This window comes from Hippocampus zosterae, chromosome 5 (assembly GCF_025434085.1).
Source record: "Hippocampus zosterae strain Florida chromosome 5, ASM2543408v3, whole genome shotgun sequence".
Taxonomy (NCBI): domain Eukaryota; kingdom Metazoa; phylum Chordata; class Actinopteri; order Syngnathiformes; family Syngnathidae; genus Hippocampus; species Hippocampus zosterae.
In genome coordinates, this window is record NC_067455.1 from 694,996 (window position 1) to 714,108 (window position 19,113).

General features: G+C 52.7%; 1 protein-coding gene across 2 annotated transcripts in view; it reads right to left on the bottom strand.

Moving 5' to 3' along the window:
• Window positions 1-19,113, bottom strand: part of LOC127600986 (mannosyl-oligosaccharide 1,2-alpha-mannosidase IC) — a 264,345-nt gene that overhangs the window by 24,755 nt on the left and 220,477 nt on the right. The window contains exon 1 of one of the 2 annotated variants that reach the window (XM_052065939.1): window positions 13,330-14,815. The exons of the other annotated variant lie outside the window; for it this stretch is intronic. Coding sequence (XP_051921899.1) covers window positions 13,330-13,908 — 579 coding nt within the window. The 5' untranslated portion in view covers window positions 13,909-14,815. Of the gene's footprint in view, window positions 1-13,329; window positions 14,816-19,113 lie in introns of those variants that run through there. 2 annotated transcript variants of the gene reach the window in all.

Sequence of the window (19,113 nt, forward strand, 5' to 3'; positions counted from 1 at the left end):
CCCGTCGCGGAAGCATCTGAAAGCTGTTTGGAATTTACGGTCCAGAAATTTACGTCGGGGGGCAATGGAGCCCGTTTGCAAAGTCAACACGGACCGACGAGCGCGAGACAGATGACGACAAAATGGTCTCCGTGCAGGTGGCACTTTTATTGCACGCCAGACAGCGAGCGAGAAACGGCCGCAAGTGGACGGCTCGGATTTTTCCAAATCTAGCCTTTGCGACTATCAGCATGAGCACCTTCCTCCCCCCCCCTCCTCTTACCTCCCCTTCATCCTGCTTGTCGGAACTTGTCGGTGACCCAATTTAAGAAAGAACGAAAACACACACACACACACACACACACACAAACTGGAGTAAATCATGTGGCCTATGATGGGATCCCTCAAGGGTCTGTATCACGTTCCCAACGTATGGCGAGTAAAAGAACCGCGAGTCATCACTCCGGAACGCAGGGCCCAAAAGAAACCCAAAGGAAAGCCAAAAAGCACCTGGATGCTGCTTTGGCGCCGCGCAAACGTGCGGGGACACGATTCCGATTGTGACTCGACGCAGCCGCCGGCTTTGAACGCCGCCGAACGGCGAGCGCGCTGTCGCTTTCCAACACGCTCGGGCCGCGGGGCACTTTCAAATCCAAAACAATGCGCGACGGGAAGTGCGGAGGGGAAAATGGACGCAATGGCTCCCAAACGCGGAGCGGCGGGGGAGGCGAGTGGGAGTCGGCGCGTTTGGGAACGGGAGTAATCTCATTTGCGACGTGCGCGTCAACACGCCGAGCTTTTTCACGGAAGGAGATAAGCCTTGACGGCGCGAGCCGTGATCAAACGCGCCTCCCCCTCGCTCGCTCATTCGCCGGCTCATGTCGAACTACCTCCTGGCGACCTCTTGTTGTTTTTACCTCGGCGGAGCAAAAAAAAGGAGCTCGTTGAAAAGGCAAAAAGAAATTTGCGTACGCCGCTCTTCAGCGCACTCAATGAAGAAAATGAGTCCGATTCCTGATGGCCATTTTGCCTCGTGATGTCACATGAGCAACGGTTGCTAGGCAGATTAGCCGCAGCAGCTCATTTGGCAATATGAAAACCAACGGTTTCCGCTTTCATCATGTCCGAACGGACAAAAATCTTGCAGCGACGACAACTCAAATCCAGTACGAAGCCAACAAACATTTGAGGCAACGTTTTGAAAAGCAGAATTTACCGTGCGATGGATTCATTCCTCTGGTAAAAAAAAAAAACAAAAAAACTTGCAAGTGGAGACTTTGACCAAAAATCCAAATGCAACAACATCAACAATGGGGACAATTGCTTCCTTCCTGCGAGCCCCCAAAATGGGGGCTTTTTCACACCCATTCCACCTTTATTGATCATTGACCCCCCCCCCCCCCAAATATACAAGTAGTACAAACACAGAGTCGGGCTGACTAAGCCTATTAACGAGTCCAATAAGCTGATGAAGGCTGGCTAAATGGTGAGTTAGCTTTGCAGAGCGCCGCTCTAATTGATCCAATAAGACCATTAAGAGTCCGCGCCAGCCGCACAAAAACAACAAATGGCAAAAGCCCGCCTGCGCCTCCTCCGCCGGCCTCCATCAATAACGTTAAAGGGGGGGTGGGGGGGGGACACATTTCGCTATTTAGACAAACGAGTCGATTACGGGCCATTACAAAGCGCAGGCGGAGGGAATTTTTGGCAAGCTTTGAAAGTGAAGCCGACTTTGAAAACGAAATTTGCAACCGCTCGCATTGGCCCGGGTTCGGATCAAGCGCAAAAGCGTACTCAAGGTAGGCTGGCAAGAATGGATGTTCGTGATCTTACGCCAGGTTACCCCTAATTTGCAGAAAATCCGTCCAAAATCTTATTTCTTGGCTGCCTGCGGGCCACGCGAGGCCGTCTGGTTTGACGCTATAAAAGAAGGATGAGCATCATCAAAAATGAATGCGCTTCTTGTGACGGACAGAAATCCCGAGACAGGAAGACGGCGTTCGACAGCGCGGCGCCAAACGACAACAACAACAACAACAACGTGTCCACAAAAACCTCACACAGATCAACAAATGTTCTGCCTGCACCGGTTAGCGTCATCCGGTCTCATCTCGCCCTCGTTGCGAACGTTTGGGAGCCCAAAACGTTCTATTTAGCCGGCCCGCTCGTCATCCTCAGCTGACGCGTTCATCGTGAGCGGGAGATTTTTGAAGGGCGCGACCCCCCTTCCCCCCTCGCTTCACCGGCCCCCGCAACCTCGACATCCCATCAGCGCGGCGGCCATAAAACTTCCAGGGGAGCAGACGGCAAATGAGAGTTATGGATGCTCGCCATCATCCGTCCGCCTCAGCGAGCTCCCTCCCGACACAGGAAACTAAGCGTGTCGGCTCCCGTGCAGACGGAGCGAGAAGCCATAAAGTCAATAGCGTATCCATCAAGAAAATAGACTGGCTGAGCCTGGGGGGGGGGGGGGGGGGCGTGAGGGTGTGAGCGCGCGTCAGGTCAGGAGGACTTGAGTTGAGCATCATCAGTTGGAGCGTCCAATAGGAAGCTTCCGTTGTCTCCTTTGCCAAACTGTCAAATTGATCTGATCACTGATGAGGACGCAAAATGAAGCGCTAACGAGTCGGCGACGAGCGCGGCAGGAATTTGCAAGGGTGGTGACGTGTTTTTTTTTTTTGGTTTGTTTGTTTTTGCATGCTCATGACAAGCAGACAGTATCTTAAAAAAAAAAAAAAAAACTCGCCATCAGGCTTTTCACGCATCAGCCCCCCCATTTTAATGAACTGCCGTGACGCTGGAATAAACGAGCTGCCGCCCGTGTTATTTTCCACGCTCATCAATATTCATGTTGTGCAAACGTGCGGCATCCAGCCCCGTTAATTAGTCGTAAAAGATGCAACAACAAAAAAGGGAGCAGCCGGGGCTTGGCGGTTTTCAGGGTGAAGCGACTCAAGCGACAATTTTGCGCGCGCACACCCAGGAAAAAGTTGCGAGCACCCCCCCCTCCCCCCTCTGGAGAGAAGCATCCATTTTTTTTTAATGAGCGTACAAACAGGCAGCTTGGAAGCGGAAGCGTGATGACGGGATTTGAAACGCAGGCTGCGCAGATGCCAATTGTCAATGTCGACTTGTTGCGAAGGCCGGCGCCGCTCCCCGGAAAAAAGCCAATTTGAGCGAGCGAGCGCGCGACAAAGAGCCGCGTGGAAGCGTGGCGACAAACTGCAGCATCGACTTTCCAACTGAAATCAACACGCAACCATGAAGGAGAAACTGTCCGGTTGCATTTAAGTCATAAAAGTTGCGAGCAATTCTTCACATCAGGAACAAAATGTCCCGAAATCCCCTTCCACGCAGGCGGCGTCCCCCTTTCTGATACTAAATGCTTGTGGGCGGACTCCGAGTAGGGACGCGGCGATACCCGGAGGTCGACACTGTATGTCTCGCGGAGAAAAGCGACGATACGAGCGCGCAGTAACCAATTTACCAGTCTGGCGAATAACCGCTCAAAGAATACATTTGCAAAGTCTGGCTTTTATTTTGAAAATCCAAACCGGCAACATTTTGGCCAATTTTCGGACAGTTTCCCGACCGAACCGGTGACGGAATCTTACTGTAGGCTTTTGCATTTCCTGCGCTGTCAATTCAAAACGTTGGCTTGCTCAGACCCGACTTTGCGTTGGGACCTTTGACCCCAAAAAACGCCACCTCCCAATCGGCCCCTCACACACACGCCAACAACCACCCCGACTGCACCTTGGCAGGCAGTTGGAAGGCGCTGAAGCCCGCTCCTGCCGCTGCCTGAAAGCCTAAAAAAAAGCTCAAGCTAATTGTTGCTTTATATGGGGGGGTTGCGGTGGGGGGGCATGATGTCATGCCCGGTGGAATGATCACTCCAAGCCTCTTCTTTCGACTTCCCCGAGCTATTTCCCAGGGCCCTTTGCTCAAATACGTGGCTTGCCGAGACGACCCCCAGCCCCCAACGGGTTTTTGTGTTTTTGTTTTTTCTTGTTTGACTACGTAATCACCCCCCCCCCCCCCGCCTCTCCATGCCGAACAGAGACTAAAACAAAGGCCATCTTTTGTCCGCTCTCCGTCGATCCGACGGCGACAGGCGCAGACGAGAACGCGGCATGGGGTCGTGGCGAGATCCTTCCCGCCGCCGGGAGACGTCTCGGCCAGGACACAAAGGCGAGCGACGACCCCACGCCGCATTCTCCGGACCGCGTTTATCGTTTGAAGCGGCTGTTCTCGTCCTTCCGCCCGCGTCTATCCAAATGTCATGTTTTGGCCACAAACGGGAAGACGGAGGACTTTATCTTACGGCTCAGACGGCCGATAAGACGCCGGACGGCCCGGAGCAGTAGAAACAAGCAGCGCGGAAGTTTGGCGGCCGCGATCAATAAATGGGCGCAGAGACTGTCGGCTCGCGACTTTCTCAGTCATGGACACGGTCTCGGCCGTTTGCGATCTGGGGCGTGGCGAGAAAAAAAAAAATGCTTCACACACAGATTCTGAGTTAGGGGAAATAAGGGGTCATGAATGTAGTTATGCAAAAGGTGTCGCTTGGATCGCTTTTGCATTATCGTCGCGGCCTTTTAGCAGAAGGCGCCAACGGTCGCATTTCAGGGAGGGACTCGGTCACGTATCGACCGGCAATCAGCCTTTCCACCGGAGTAAATAAGCTAAGCGTCAGGCAAAAAAAACACTTTATTGATTGCCGCCGCCACTTTACCAGCGGCGCCGTTGAAAAATTTGCGTCGGAGCGACGTAGAAGAAAGAGCCGGACGGTGATCAGATCAAATTGGGCTCCCTTGCGTGCGTACCGAGCTGACGAATGGATTCGCCGGCCCGAGCGGACGCGTCTTTTCACGCCTGTGAAAAGACAGAAAGAGATAGCAGCCGACACGCTTTCTTTGCGGCAAAGCTCCAGCCGTCAGCTCCGACTTTGCCTCCATTTTCTTTTTCTTCGGACTGCTTCTGCACTCCATGTCCCAAGAGCTAGCTCCGCAGGGTGTCCGGGCTCTCCCTTAGAGATAAGGTGAGAAGCTCGGTCATCCGGGAGGGGCTCAGAGTCGAGCCGCTTCTCCTCCACATCGAGAGAAGCCAGATGAGGTGGCTTGGGCATCTGATTTGGATGCCTCCTGAACGCCTCCCTGGTGAGGTGTTCCGGGCATGTCCCACCGGGAGGAGACCCCGAGGAAGACCCAGGACACGCTGGAGAGACTATGTCACCCAGCTGGCCTGGGAACGCCTCGGGATCCCCCGGGGAGAGCTGGAAGAAGTAGCTAGGGAGAGGGAAGTCTGGGCTTCCCTGCTAAAGCTGTTGCCCGCGCGACCCGGCCCCGGATAAGCGGTAGAAGATGGATGGATGGATGGATGCTTCTGCACTAACGTGATGACCAGAGGTCGCCGGTCCAAAACCGGTGGCCCAAGCGGCAGCCGGCAGTGAGAAACAAATCTCAAGCCCCCCCCCCGCCCCCACCCCCGCAAGGAGAAAAAAAAACATAATTGGGATTATGAGGCGCACGAAAAGACTGAAGTGATGAACGGTGACTTGGAGGTGGCCTTTAGCTAAGAAACGCGGAATGTTTCTCTGTGCCGTCACATGACTCCTAAATCTCCCCACGTGGAGTCCAAGAAGACGGGAACTGGTGCTGGGTGAACTCTGACCCCAACCAGCGAAAGCGTCGGCCCTGACTCAACTTCCTGTTTCCTGGCCCGCCCGGCAGACGTGAGAAAGACGAGAGCACATCCTGCCGCAGACAGCTCGTTGGATGACATCCTTGTTGTCAGCATGGGGCCTCCCAAAAGTCAAATTCAGTCCAGAAACTTTTCTACGCGGGCCTTAATAAATCCAAAGCATGATCAACGCTACGCTTGGCTTCAGATGCTGTCAGCTCGGGGGGTCAAACTCATTTTTCATCGCGGGCCACATTGTCGTTGCCGTTCCCACCCACTGTGAAACCGTGGGGGCGGGGGGGAAGTCAAGAAAGAGGCTTTTGAGCCACGATAGTTGAAGTCTTAGCGACGACATCGGAGAATTTCAAGTCTGGAGTTTAGCAAGCGTCATCCGAGTCAACGTGCTTAACTTGCTTTGGTGCGGTGGCGGGCCACATTTGGGCCCACGTCAAATCCAAAGCGGCGCAACGTCGCCATCCACTGGCCGGCGTTTGTCACTGCGGTTGTGGAGCAGCTTGTAGTTGAAAGACAAGCTGGGCCGGACGACCCTCTTCCACACCGTACCTACGACGTGTACCGGGCAAATCCATGACCGGTCTCTGACTTCTTCACATGCACAAAGGCGGAAGCCAAAATGAAAAAGCTCAAAATGGCCATCCGAGCCGATTGTGACACCGCCGGTAAGCAGACGGACGCGATGAAAATTGCGAAAATCGGAACGCCAGAGAGGCGGCGCGGGCCTCGACGGGTCAGCTTGCTTCCGTCCGCCCCTTAGACCGACGTGAAAGAAAACCATCTGTCTCTCTCCTTCCCTCTGCCCCCGCCCACCACCAATACACTCCGGCGAAAAGACCTCGGGCGGATGAAAGTGACCAGCCAAGACGGCCATATTGAGAAGGGCAAGACGGGAAGAAAGGACAAGGCAAGTGATGTGAAATCCACAGCGAGACGTGTGCAATTGGATCGGAGAGGAGCGCGTGCGTGCGCTCGCTCCATCGTGTCGCCTGCTCATGAATTATTCATGTCAGCCATGATGATGTAGGAGGGGGCGGGGGTCGGGGGGGGGGTGTCAGCAGCCCACTTCCACATATGTGAACACCAAGTCACGATTTCTCCACATCGCGAGACAATTTGTCAGAAAAAATTAAAATAAAACTCCAGAATTGCTCCCTCCATCCATCACACCATCAGCATGCATCCCCCCCCCCCCCCCCCTGAGGCTTTGGTCGCTCATTTGTCACTCCAGATTGTCATTGGCTGGTTTTACAGTGACAATAACACAGAGACTTGTTTTTAATTCTAAAGGCCTATCAGACAAGATTGTTGTAGAACACAGCCAGCAACAGGGAGGAGAGGGGCCGTGGGGGGGGGGGGGTCAGATTGTGATGTCACACATCGGCAACAAGTCCCAATCGACTGAGGTCAGCAGCCAAGTGCGTGTTGTTGAGACACGGAGGTATTGAGCAAGGACACACTTGGAAGTGTCAAGCGGTGAATTTTATGGGTGGGGGGGGGGGGGGGGTCAGTTGAAAAGTCAACCGGCGAGCGTTGGGTTGAATCATCAGAGGCAATTTCCCGCTCATCTCATCTGATCGGGGTTGTTGGTGATCTTTCCACCGCGGTTTGTGAGGGGCGGGGGCGGCCCGGCCTTGTTTTCGCCCACTCCGAGTTGATCTGGCCTGAAAAAAAAAATCCCCCCGCGGGACTCGCAGCGAAGCCGCCGCGGTGGGGTGAGAACTGCCGAGCCACCAAGGCAGCGGCGCGCCGTCACACGCGCAAAAGGTTAGCGCCGCTTTGTACCGTAGCGGCGGGAAACGTGACATTTGAGAAAATCCCGCGAGACTCTCGAGGAGTGGCATTTATGCGGGTCACAGACGGACGGTGCTCGGCGGGCAACCCGGTTCTTTTCGCCGTCACGTGGAGGACAAAGACATCAGGGATCGCCATTACGTGTGCTGGCGAGCTGCTGCTTCCCTTCAAAAGACAAAAACTCAGGTTTGCTTTTTTTCTGGCCCCTTTCTGGCCCGGCGGCAAAGTCTGCCTTGTTCCTTTCCACACCAGTTAAGCGCAGCGAGCTAAAGGGTGCTAACAAAGCAGAGGAAAGGGGGGGGGGGGGGGGGACAACATAAAAGGTAGGCCTCCACCAAAACAAACGGAGCCGAGTGCGAGCGAGGGCTCTTGATGGAGACGTCACCGGAGTTGGCCCACTGACGGCAACGGCCGTTCAAATTCATGCCAGCGTGCCGCTTCCCTAAGCGCTTCAATCGCAAGCCGGTCTGGCCACCACATTCTACTCGGGGCCCCGATGAAGGGTGGGAGGGTGGGAGAAAAGGGCTGTTGCCAAGGCAACCCGGAATACAAGTCGACACGGAACCAAGCTGACGCAAGACTGGAGGATTTTTGAAAAGAAAAAAAATACTCCACACGGTCGCGTGGAGACACAAGTCCGTACGTGCCGGAAATTCCTGCAGATCTCAATTCTTCGGCCATGCTTGGACCTTTTTCCGTCACGTGTCGGACTCGGCCATCAAATGCCAGAAATTCCGGGATGACACCCCAGCGCGAAGCCCAATCATGACGTGACGCGCCGTCTTCGCTCCGTAATTGTCTGGAGTGCGTCGGCCTCGTCAATAACGGCGATCGGTCGCTCCGCCTCCGACTCACTGATGACAAATGCGACCTTTTGGGTGGCTTGCCGCCCCCTGCCTGGCAAGGTGTCCTTGACCCCCACCCCGCCCCAATGGATGTTTTTGAACAAAAATACGCAATGGCACTCTAGCCAACACCCCCGTTTGCGCCTCCCCGCCAACAAAAGAGCGTTGAAGAGGTTGGCCTAGATGCAAGAAGCCCCCGCCCCCCCCCCTCCGCCCCAAGCCGGCGGGTCCAAACTGCTCTGCTTTTATGGCTGCCTAATTGGTCAGAAAACAACATGCATGCTTGCGCTCAATGGACAAGGGGGGGCTGAGGGGGTGGGGGGGGGCTCCCTGTGCCTTTCTCACTTCTTCAATGGCGTCTTGTGATTTTTCTTGGAGGGGCTCGAGCACGACGGCGGGTCTCCGGTCCAGCGCAAGTGAGAGACAAACTCCAAGTCGAGTGGACTTCTTGGGGGCCTCGCCGGCGACCTTTTCAACGCGGGCCGTCTTCGGGCGTCTCCCGCGGATTCTGGGCTGCGCTCGAGAGCGCCGGCGGGGTGGAGGCAAGCGGTGCGTGTGATTACCGTGTTGTGACACGAGACCGCAAGGACTTTTGTGAAGCCATTGACCTCCAATCAAGGAAGAACCCCCCCCCCCCCTTGCGGCATTGCCTTTGCACTCGTCTCTCCACTTTGAGGCGGCAAGCGAGCACGCCGCAAGAGTCCCGGTCGACCGAAGACAAATTTACGAGCGCCTCTTTGCCGTCTCGGGATCTCTCTCGGGTCGGAGGCCGCACTCAAGAACGCTTGAGCGCATTTGTCAGGTGGGTTCCGAATCGTGCGCCGGCCGGCGGTCGGTTGACCTTTGACCTCCGATGGAAGGAGTCGCAACGGCTTGAAATGCGGTCGCCACCGGTTTCACTTTTCAGAAAGACTTTTGACTTTGGAGTTGTAGGCGGCGCTCAAGCTGCAGGTCGTCGTCGCGCAACGCTCCGGATGACGCCGTGACGACACGACCGCGATCTCCAATATGGTCGCCACCCCCAAAAACAAAGCCACGCCGCCCCCCCGAGCGCGTCTTTTCCTTCTTTCAGCACCAGCGAGAAAGTAGCCATGAATGATCCGAGTGCTTACGAAGGAGGTTTCGGTCATCGTCGGGTGTTATTAGCTCGTTATTACAGCAATTAGGCGGCTCATCAAAGGCTGGCAGCGAGCGCTCGTTAACGGGCTGAAAAGATCTCTTCCTTCAAGGTCAGACGGCCGAGCGGCGAACGAGGACGCGCTCGCTCGCAGTCCGTAGGTCTTTCGATGCCCTTAATGAGAGCGCGCAAACTGTTGATTGAGCATCGATCCGATCGGACGCTCCGGTGGCTCGCGGGACACGTTATTAGCTACTCCGGACTCATTATTAGCTACACCCGCTGCGGCTAATTAAGCTTCGGTTTTGGATTGGTTTTCGTTTCATTTCTGTCTTGTCGACTGGTTCTGGGCCCGGCGCGATCACGCCGACCGTGCCCCCCCCGAGGAGTCTGTACTTTTCTTTCGGCTTCGAGGCAGTGCTCGCATGCCGCAGTTTTGGTTTTCTTGTCATGGGGAGTCGGGACTTTTCACTTGGGCTCGAAGCGCCACTCAAGCGTGACGCCGTGCCAGGCCAGCTGGTTCTTTTCCAACTACAATTTGGTTGCCCTCGTTCGTTTTTTTTTTTGTATGACACCGACCACCGTTGACCCCGCCTGGTGGAAGAACCCATTGAGCAAGCCCGGTTGCGGGTTCTCGCGCCTTCTCTGGGTCCCGCTGGAGCAGGCTGCGATGGCCCCACAGTGCCTTCTTCATAAGCGCAAAAGTGAGGAAAAAGGCAAGACACACATTTGGCTTCGGCTTTGCCCAAAGGCTGGAACGCAATCAAACGTGTTGTTTCAGAGCGCAATGGCGAGCCTTCAGACATGAGGGTGGAGGGGGTGGGGGGGGGGATTAGCTGGTCTACGCACAATGACCCCATTATGTCAGCAGGAGCAGACCCCCCCCCCCCTCGAGAAATTGGCTTTTGCGTGGAACTTATTGCAACATTACGGCACAGCGGGGGGGGGGGGGGGGCTGATGAAATCTGAGCTGCACCTACATGCCTCAGAACAGACTTTCTTTGCCTTTTTTTGGGGGGGGGGAATATATATGGAAAAGAAAAAAAAACCTTCAGGCTAGAATTGCAAAGATGTGGGGGGGGGTGAGTTTTGACAATCACTGCTGGGGCTCGATTTCAAATGAGAAAGTTTGAGGGAGAAATGTGGATTTTATTGTTGGGAGGAAACAAAGGGAAGAACATCTGCCGCGCGTTTTGCAGGCCTCATCATTAGGAAAAAGCTGCAAGCTGCTTACGTTACGCAACGCTTTCAACCCCCCGACCGATGGAAGACGTGGAGGGGGGGAAAAAACACAAAAAAAACGTGTTTTTCATCTCGCAGAGGAAGTTGACATACCGGGCGCTTTTTGCGTTATCAACACAAACACACACTGAGCAAACAACCCCCAGAAAGGACAACCGGGCGGCCGCGGCAACATTTTGGGGCTTGAAGAGGCTCCCGATGGAGTCCGACTGGCTTTTTTTCTTTCGTTTTTGAAGGCCATCAAAGAAGGAAAAGTGCGACGCTCACCGTCCCAACAGGAAACAAAAATTGCAGCCTGAGCGCTTCACTCCTGCACATTCATTGGATCAAAATAACACCAACGAGAGTCAAGAAATAAAAACATATGGGATTCATAATTTTTTTTTTTTTGGGTGGTGAGGGGCAACTTCAAATTTGAACTGGATCGCGTAAGGATGTTTTGAAATGAGTTAGTGAAGGACAAAGAGAGGGTGGGGGGGCCCGATTGGGGTGAAAAGTGCTGCGTAGGCAAGAGAGAGAAAAAAAAAGAAAAAAAAAGAAGATAAGGCAACACCCGCGTACTTCCTTTTCCTGTCCCAATGTCACCCACCAACGAACGGCTCAGGAAACGGGCCGCCCGCAATGCTCAAGGAGCTGCGACTGGGCCGCTGCTTCTTGCGTTGGGTTCGGGTCAAAATTAAAAAAAATAATAATCATTAAATTGTAATGAGAAAGAAAGAGATTAAAAAAAATCACTGAAAAAAAAAGATGCAAAGCCTTCAATCTGCTCACCTCAACATTCTCCCATTAGAAAGAATGAAACGATCAGGGAAAGCTCTTTAAGTGCCCCCCCCCAAAAAATAAATAAATTTAAAAAAAGGACACCGCAGTACGAGACCTTTCAACTTAGTAGAGTACGCAGGCGCTAATTCAAATAAAACGGGCGATCGCCTTACATGGACAGCAAAATGAGCCAAATAAAACTCTAAAGTAAAGCGACGGCAGACTTCCTGTCATGGCTTCTTGATAGCTTTTTTGTGGGGTGAAGGAGACTGGCTCTTTGGAAGCAATCACACAAAATCCTTTTTTTGTAGAATGGCAGCCAATGACCACAAAATGGTCGCTTCAAACACAAAATTCCTAAGACTTCCTGTCCCTTGGTTTCTTAAGATACGATATCCTTTATTTGTCCCGCACTGGGGAAATTTACAATCTTGAAATTTGAAATCTTGAGACTTTTTCAGGCAAAAAAAAAGGCAATTCATTTGACCAAAATATGTCATCGATATGTGCGGACATAACGCCATCCAAAGTAGTAAAAACATGTTGCAAATGGAAGTAAGCGGCGCATCTTTGAAAAGGGGGCTGAAATCCCCCGCCCCCGACAAAAAAAAAAAAAAGAAAGAAAGAAATGGCTTTAGCCTCAGCTGACCGCAGCCGCCGGCGGCCGAATGAAAAACTTGTGCAGAGCTCAGCTTGATGGGCAAAGTCACGCTGACATTTTATGTGCAAAGTAAGCTAGCCACAGAGAGGTCGGCGCACGCGAGGAACGGGGGGGCGGGGAAGCGGGGGCGGGCGACCCACCGCCATCCGCTGACACCTCCGCCATCAGGCTGGCCTGTCCTCACTGGCATGTGTCGCAACGGGGGCAAGGGGGGGGGGGGGGGCGTCAGGCGGAGAAAGCCGAGTTTTATCCGAGTCGCGGGGCTACACGCCGGCCAATAGCGGCCCTCAAACCGGCACCCTCCCTCCGCCCTGCCAACCCCCCCCTCCGGCAACCAAAAAAAGCAAAACAGCCTCTCGCTCGGCACAGATATCGAGTCATTCGGGGTCGAGTTCTGCCCCTCGGGGCGCCTCCACTCAGCGGTCGAGCGGTTGTTTACCCGGCCAAAGGTCGGCGGGCGGTTCGATTGGCGGCCCATCGTGACCGCGTCAAAGCGTCCGACCGAAGCCTCGCTTGCTTCGGATGCCGCGTCATCAGTGGCCCAATGAGGGAACGGGGTCAGGCGCTCTGAGCGCGCGAGCTCCAAACGCCTGACAGCCCGTTTACCATTGACGCGTGGATAAGTCTCGCAATCTGCCCCTACGCTTCTCTGGGCCCGGTGATAGGCGGGAACACTTGCGGGGGGGCCGAAGGGGGGTCACTTGAGGTACAGTCCAGATACAGTAATTGGCCCTGGGCTGTAGGGGAACCTTTTGTCCGGTTTCCAAAGCCCACCCTGGTGCGGAAGGGGTCCGCTTGGGCTCAAAGGTTACTCATCAACACCAATGGACTGGAAACCAAAAGGAAAATTCCGGGGGCCCGTCCTTGGCTTTCTATTGCCCAAAGAGATGCGGGTTGTTTGGGCGACACGTAACCAGTCAAGGCCCATCACATTTGGAGAGTATCAGAGACCCGATGCAAGGCGGAAAACTGGAGCAGGAGGGGCTGCCAAAAAAGCCCAAAGCTCTGATCGGAACAGCTAGCCGTGATCTGGACTTGGTGCCTGGGCCAAAGCTAGGCTGCCCCCCCGCCGCTCGTCGGCTATGGAGGCATCCTCCCAGGAGCGCCGCGAATTGCGTAAAACACCTCAACGGGGGGACGTCTGTTTGTGTTTTGAGAATTGACAGAGAGGAACCCCCCCCCCCCCGCCCCCCCATCCGACAGGCTTGAAAACTCAAAACGTCGGCTCTCACCTCTTTGACTTGGTCGCGCCGCTTCTCGGTCTTGAGATCCGCAGGCTTGCCGCCGTCCCTCCCGAGGGGCGGCTTCAGCAGACACCTCCGGAACTTCTCGTAGGCAAAGGCGGCAGCCGACTCGGGCGAGGAAGCTTTCTCCGACGCCAAAGGCGGATCCTCCCGCGCAGTCCCGCCGGCCGGACGTTCCTCGGGAGCCTCGTAGGACGGCGGCGTCTTTCGAGCGAGTCCTTTGAGCCTGGCCAGGCCGGCTCCCGCTCCGCCGGTGCCGCCGGCCGCCGCCGCGACTCCGCTCTCCCCCTTGGTGGAGGTCAGCCCTCGCGGGCGCTCCGAGTCCCGGGATTTCTTGGGCCGCTCGTCGGCATCGTTTTCCGCCGCACCCGAACCCGCCGCGGTGGCCGGCTGGCTCTCGCTCTTGTTCAGGAAGATGCGCTTGAGCCTCACCGAGTCTGGCAGGAAGAAGAGCGCCCCGAAGCAAAGCGTGACGAGGCCCGACAGGAAGAGCAAGAAGACAAACTTTTGGGACAGACGAAGGCCCATGCCCGACGCCGAGACGCCGGGCAACTTTCGGAACACCATCTGGGACCACGACTGCTTCCCCTTCTTCTGTTCGGCAGTTTTCAGATGGGTGGGGGGGGGGGGGGTTCTCCCCACACAGCTGGTTGGCAGTGCACAAGGCCTGGCTTCCAGGCAACACTTGAGCTTTTTTAGCAATGAGCTGGCAACACAAGTCCGCCGCCCCGGGCTCTCTTTAGTGACGGGCTGCAGCGTCTCCGGTGCATGCTTCGCTCTCGGCTTGTCGTTTGGTTTTTTCCCCCCCTCCTCTAATAAAATGCAAGCAGAGGAGACGTGGACAACGTTGTGTGCAGATGCATGATGCGCGCACGCGCACGGCTGTCAATCACAAAAGCCTGATCGGTGAAAAATCCCTTGACGACGACATGAATGCAGCTGTACAATCCGAGCTCAGAAAAAGGGGCGGGGGGGGGCGGCTGACTACTCCTCCTCAACGAGCCGCTCTTCGCCCCGCTTCTCCCGGCGTCAGCACGCCGCGGCCGAGCGGTTGGGAGCGGACGGGATGACCGAAGAAAGCCCGCTGGGTTTTTTTTAACGTTGTCCGCCTCGATAAACGACAAGAACAAAAAAAAGCGGGGGGGGGGGGGGGGGGGGAGGGAAAATCTCAAAACGCCAACGCCGGGTCTCCGGGGAAAGAGGCGGGGGAGGCGCCGCTGCTCGTAGCCGTCGAGCCCAAGCCTCGCTCGGCTCTGCGGCGTCGTGTGTGCCGCCGCGGAGGTCCGCTTGGAGGATGTGGAGCAACCGCACTGGACGAGCTCAGGTAGTGCGACAGAGAGAGCGAGAGGGGAAGGCGGGGGGACGGGGGGGGGCTTCGAGCCCACCCTTACTCCTCCTTTACTCGGTGATCCAGTGGGATGTTCGGATGCCTTTGATGGATTCACGCGGCGGCTTATCACAACACGGCCGGGGAAGAAGAGGAGGAGGAGGCGGTGGTGGTGGTGGTGGTGGTGGTGGCTTTGATTCCGCGTCCTGGAAGAAGGATACAAATACAGTCAAACCTCGCTTTTCAAACGTCTCTGTGCTCGACCAAAGCGGGTTTCGACCAAACATTCCGGGTTTTTATGTCTCGGAATACGACTGAAAATCGATTCTCGACCAAACTGAGCGCACTTGAACGCGCCACTTGACTCCTCTCGCCGTGTAGCGTTCCACTGTGAGCAGACGGGTTCATATACTGTAGATTTGTTTTTGTTTTTTTTAAGAGCGTGGTTTGGGTTTTTGAACAGCCTTCTGGAACGGATTATGGTCAAAAACCAAGGTACGACTGTACATGAAGGATATCTTAATCTTACATGTTCAGAAACAATGAAGTGAGATGAGAATGTAGGTTCCGTTTCACACCAATAATTGGAGCTAATTCGACCAACTGGAAAAAAAGTGGTGTTTGTATCTTCTCCCTGTGGCCACGTGGGTTTTCTCCGGGTACTCTGGCTTCCTCCCACATGATGGCTAGGATAGGCTCCGGCATGGCCGGAACTCTGCGGAGGATGAAGCGGAAAACGGAAAACGGATGGATTCCAAACAGCTTTGTACTGGAAACCAGTTGTCACGGAGATTCGTCTTTCTATGAACCCCGCTTCTTTTTTTTCCTTTTTTTTTCAGTGTAAGTGAGAGAGCGTCGTGAGCACGTACAGTCGAGACGGTCTGACTCGCTTCCTCGAAACAATGATTCATGATGTCACATTTGCGTAATGCCATTAGTCACACAGCCTTCAGCAAGTCACAAGGATGGAAAGCTTCTCACAAATGAACGAGAATAAATACACTTGTTTGACTTCATTGAGAGCCCCCCCATCGCGCCCCCCCCCCCCCATGAGGGCACCGGCATCTATTTGCTGTTGTTATTTCTTGACAGATTTGGCTTGAAGTCTTTTGAAAAGGCCCGCAATTGGACTTCCAGGCACATTGAGTTCTTCCTGGAAATAAAGGCTGCAGTCAGAGATGTTGGGAGCCCAATTTAATCCTGGGACATTTTGGAGGATCGCGGTTTGTTTGGACAACAGCAACCGCGGTGGGGGCCCACAGACCCTTGGTCACTCTCTAATAATGTCGGATTGACTGCATCAAAGACACGCAACAAATTGTTTTTGCTTTTTTCACTTCCACTTTTTCACTTTCTGTAGGATGAACATAGCTGCAAACAGGCTTTGGTGCAGGGGTTCTCAATTTGGGGGGGGGATTCCGGAGAGTAACATTTCAAAAATACCTCATGATCCCGACAACCTTCTTCGGATGGTCACATTTATTTTTGGGGGGGGCCTTAATATTTTGTCGGGAAGCTGGCCACCTCTGCTAAAATCAACTACGTCCTTCAAGTTAAACAGATCATCGAATTCTACTTTTGCAATGAAATTCCGAAGATACTAAAATAATCAGTAATGGATGTCTCGCGTTTGCGTACACAATAGGAAATGCCATAGATGAGCTAACGAAATAGCATCTATGAGGCAGCGTGTCTGAATGCAAGGAGTGCATCAACACATGCAGACGACAATTCTCACAGGCATAAATTCTTTATCCTCTGCATAAAATCACAAATATTACTGGAGCTTATCAAGTCACAATCGCCGTGAAACCATCCGTTCATTTTCCTTCAAAGGTCACCCTGAACAGCGTCGCACGGGGGTGCCGTAGCCTATCCCAGCTGTCTTTGGGCGGAAGGCGTTTTGGACTGCGGGTGCACGGCGCCATCTGCAGGCCTATTTAGGCATTAGCGAGCAAAGGAAACAACCGCTCTCTCCTGCGACGCTTCCAAAAGCTTTTTAATTGCATGCTGACCTTTTTATCGTCGGCCCTGGAATTCTTAAAAGCAACGACGAGAAAGCAGCGATGCACAAAAAGAAAATTGGAATGTAGGAAAACAAAGCGGCTCGAGCACACTCGATTTTTGTTTTTTCCGTTTGTGTTGGACAAGCACGAAGCAAACATAAAATGAGGGAGACGGTGACTCCACGGTTAGAAAGTAAACCTTTATTTTGGTAGATAGTTTGTTAAGTCGTGAGTTTGGTTGATGTTGATGATTTGTTGTAGGAATGGAATGCTGAAAGCTTTGGGATGAATCATCGTGCTTGAGATTGAGATATATATATATATATCTATATATAGATATTGCACATTTGCATCATACATTTCTGATACATCCAATATATCTTTGTATATGTACATTTTTCCCATCAAAGTATATCAAAAATAACTTTCACACAGGAAATGGCGACAAAGCAACGTCCGAAGATCAAGATTAGTAGTGAAGTACGCTATGTCGTAAAAGACTCGAGAGTAGCCGTCCTAGGCGCGGTGGTGTGGGCGCTCCCGCTAAAGCCATCTGGGATTTTACGACCCTGTCATGAAGTGAACATCGGAAAGCGACTTATTGCTCGTTTGCAGATAAAGGTTCTTTTTGTGGCGCCCAAGCGCTCACGGTGGCTTCGTTAAAACAGGACAAGCAAAAGGACGCATCGTGGCGAGCGCTGCGAGGTAACTTGAGGACAGAAAAAAAAAATGTCCAAAATCTTTGGGTGGGTGAAGTCAGACTGCATGGAAAAGCTACTGTACATTCCTCAAAATATATTTGTCCAATTTGAGGCAACTTCAACATATTTGGCTTTCTCTGGTCCGAATGGTCTCGCGAACTTAGCTTGCTTCCTTCCCCCTGGCTTTGGTTTCTTTTCACATGGTCTACAAGAAAAAGACTCGGAGGGGGGTTACACGTAATAAATGACAGGAATAAAACTGCAAACATACCAGAATAATGTTGTGAGATTTGGTTTAAAACAGATAATGAAATAAACGATGTGACGAGGATCCAGTTGAAAATTGGAACGTCCATGTCCAGGAAGGAATCCGGGGAACGGGTCCGAGGTCAAAAGTTCAACACGAGAAATGAAGCCTCTGCAGCAATGTAAACATGAGATGCAAAGCACATTGGATGCACTCAGACGTCGCGTGTCCTTAAGCGGCCGATACGTCCATGAAAGACACTCCATGAATCAAAAGGCAAAATTTAAAAAAAAAAGCACACAGAGCGAACGCCGCGGTGAAATGCTGGTGAGGTCCCGAATGAAGTCCACATCCCTTTAAGCTGAAAAAATGGCCGTCGTATCTCGTCACAACGTTGGCGGATCAAATATTTTTTGCTCTGCGCGCGCGCTAGCTCGCGTATGAATTTCGAAGCCCAACGTTGGGGGGGGGGGGGGGGCACACCTTCTCAAAAGCACTTGTTGGACTCAACAGTATGATGATGCAAGCTGTTCAGCAATGGTTGATAGGATGTGAAACGGTGAACATTTACAACGTCAACCAATATTTCGGGTTACACGTCTGACAAAAGTGCATCTATTTCAAAGCGGTCATATTTTTAAAAAGTTGACATGCTCGGAGAATAAAGTTGTCGGAAAAAATCTGAACGACCTCCAAATTACGTCGGTACTGTTGCAAAACAAGTCATAAAATAAATATATATACTGCATTTTTTTGTAGGGGGGGGGCTTTACAAGAATAAAGTTGCAACGTTTCTAGAACTTCATTTTCTCTCTCGCGAAAAGAAGTCATATCGTTATGAAGATAACGTTTAAATTCTCATGACTGCAAAGTCAAAATTTTTAAAATACAATTTGTGGATGGAAAAAAAAAAAAGAATTCACATCATCAATCAATAATAGTTTCAAGAGGAAGCCTTAATGCTGCAAGGATTTCGTCATGGTGAGAACATCCGAAGCGTTCTTATCAAATGACAGCATTTTGGCTTTTTTTTTTTTTTTTTTTTTAGCCATGCAATACGGACAAGCCATGGCAGCACGGCCCCCCGTCCAAATCATCCTGATTGCGCAGTGATGACGGGGCGAGAGAGCAAAAGACAAAGGTGCCTGTACATTTTTAAGACAGCCAGCGTTGATTGTTTAGCTTTGCTGGAGTGAATTTTAAAGGGAGCTACTTTCAACATTAAGTACAGACATTTAACAACAGTAAACTGTAGGGGGGAAAAAAAAAATCACGATGGATGATGATATAACATTCGTCGTCTTAATTAAGAAAGTAAGGAGTTTAGCAATGCAACAACTCGATAAAAAAAGAAAATGTCCACCTTTGTGAAACTATATCCCATCAAGGCCGAAGGAGTTTTAAGACCACACCCTAAAAAATGCGGATTGAGATCGTGCCATGTTTTGCTCAACTCAAAAGTCAAAGTGTGAGTCGAAATTTGCAAATGCG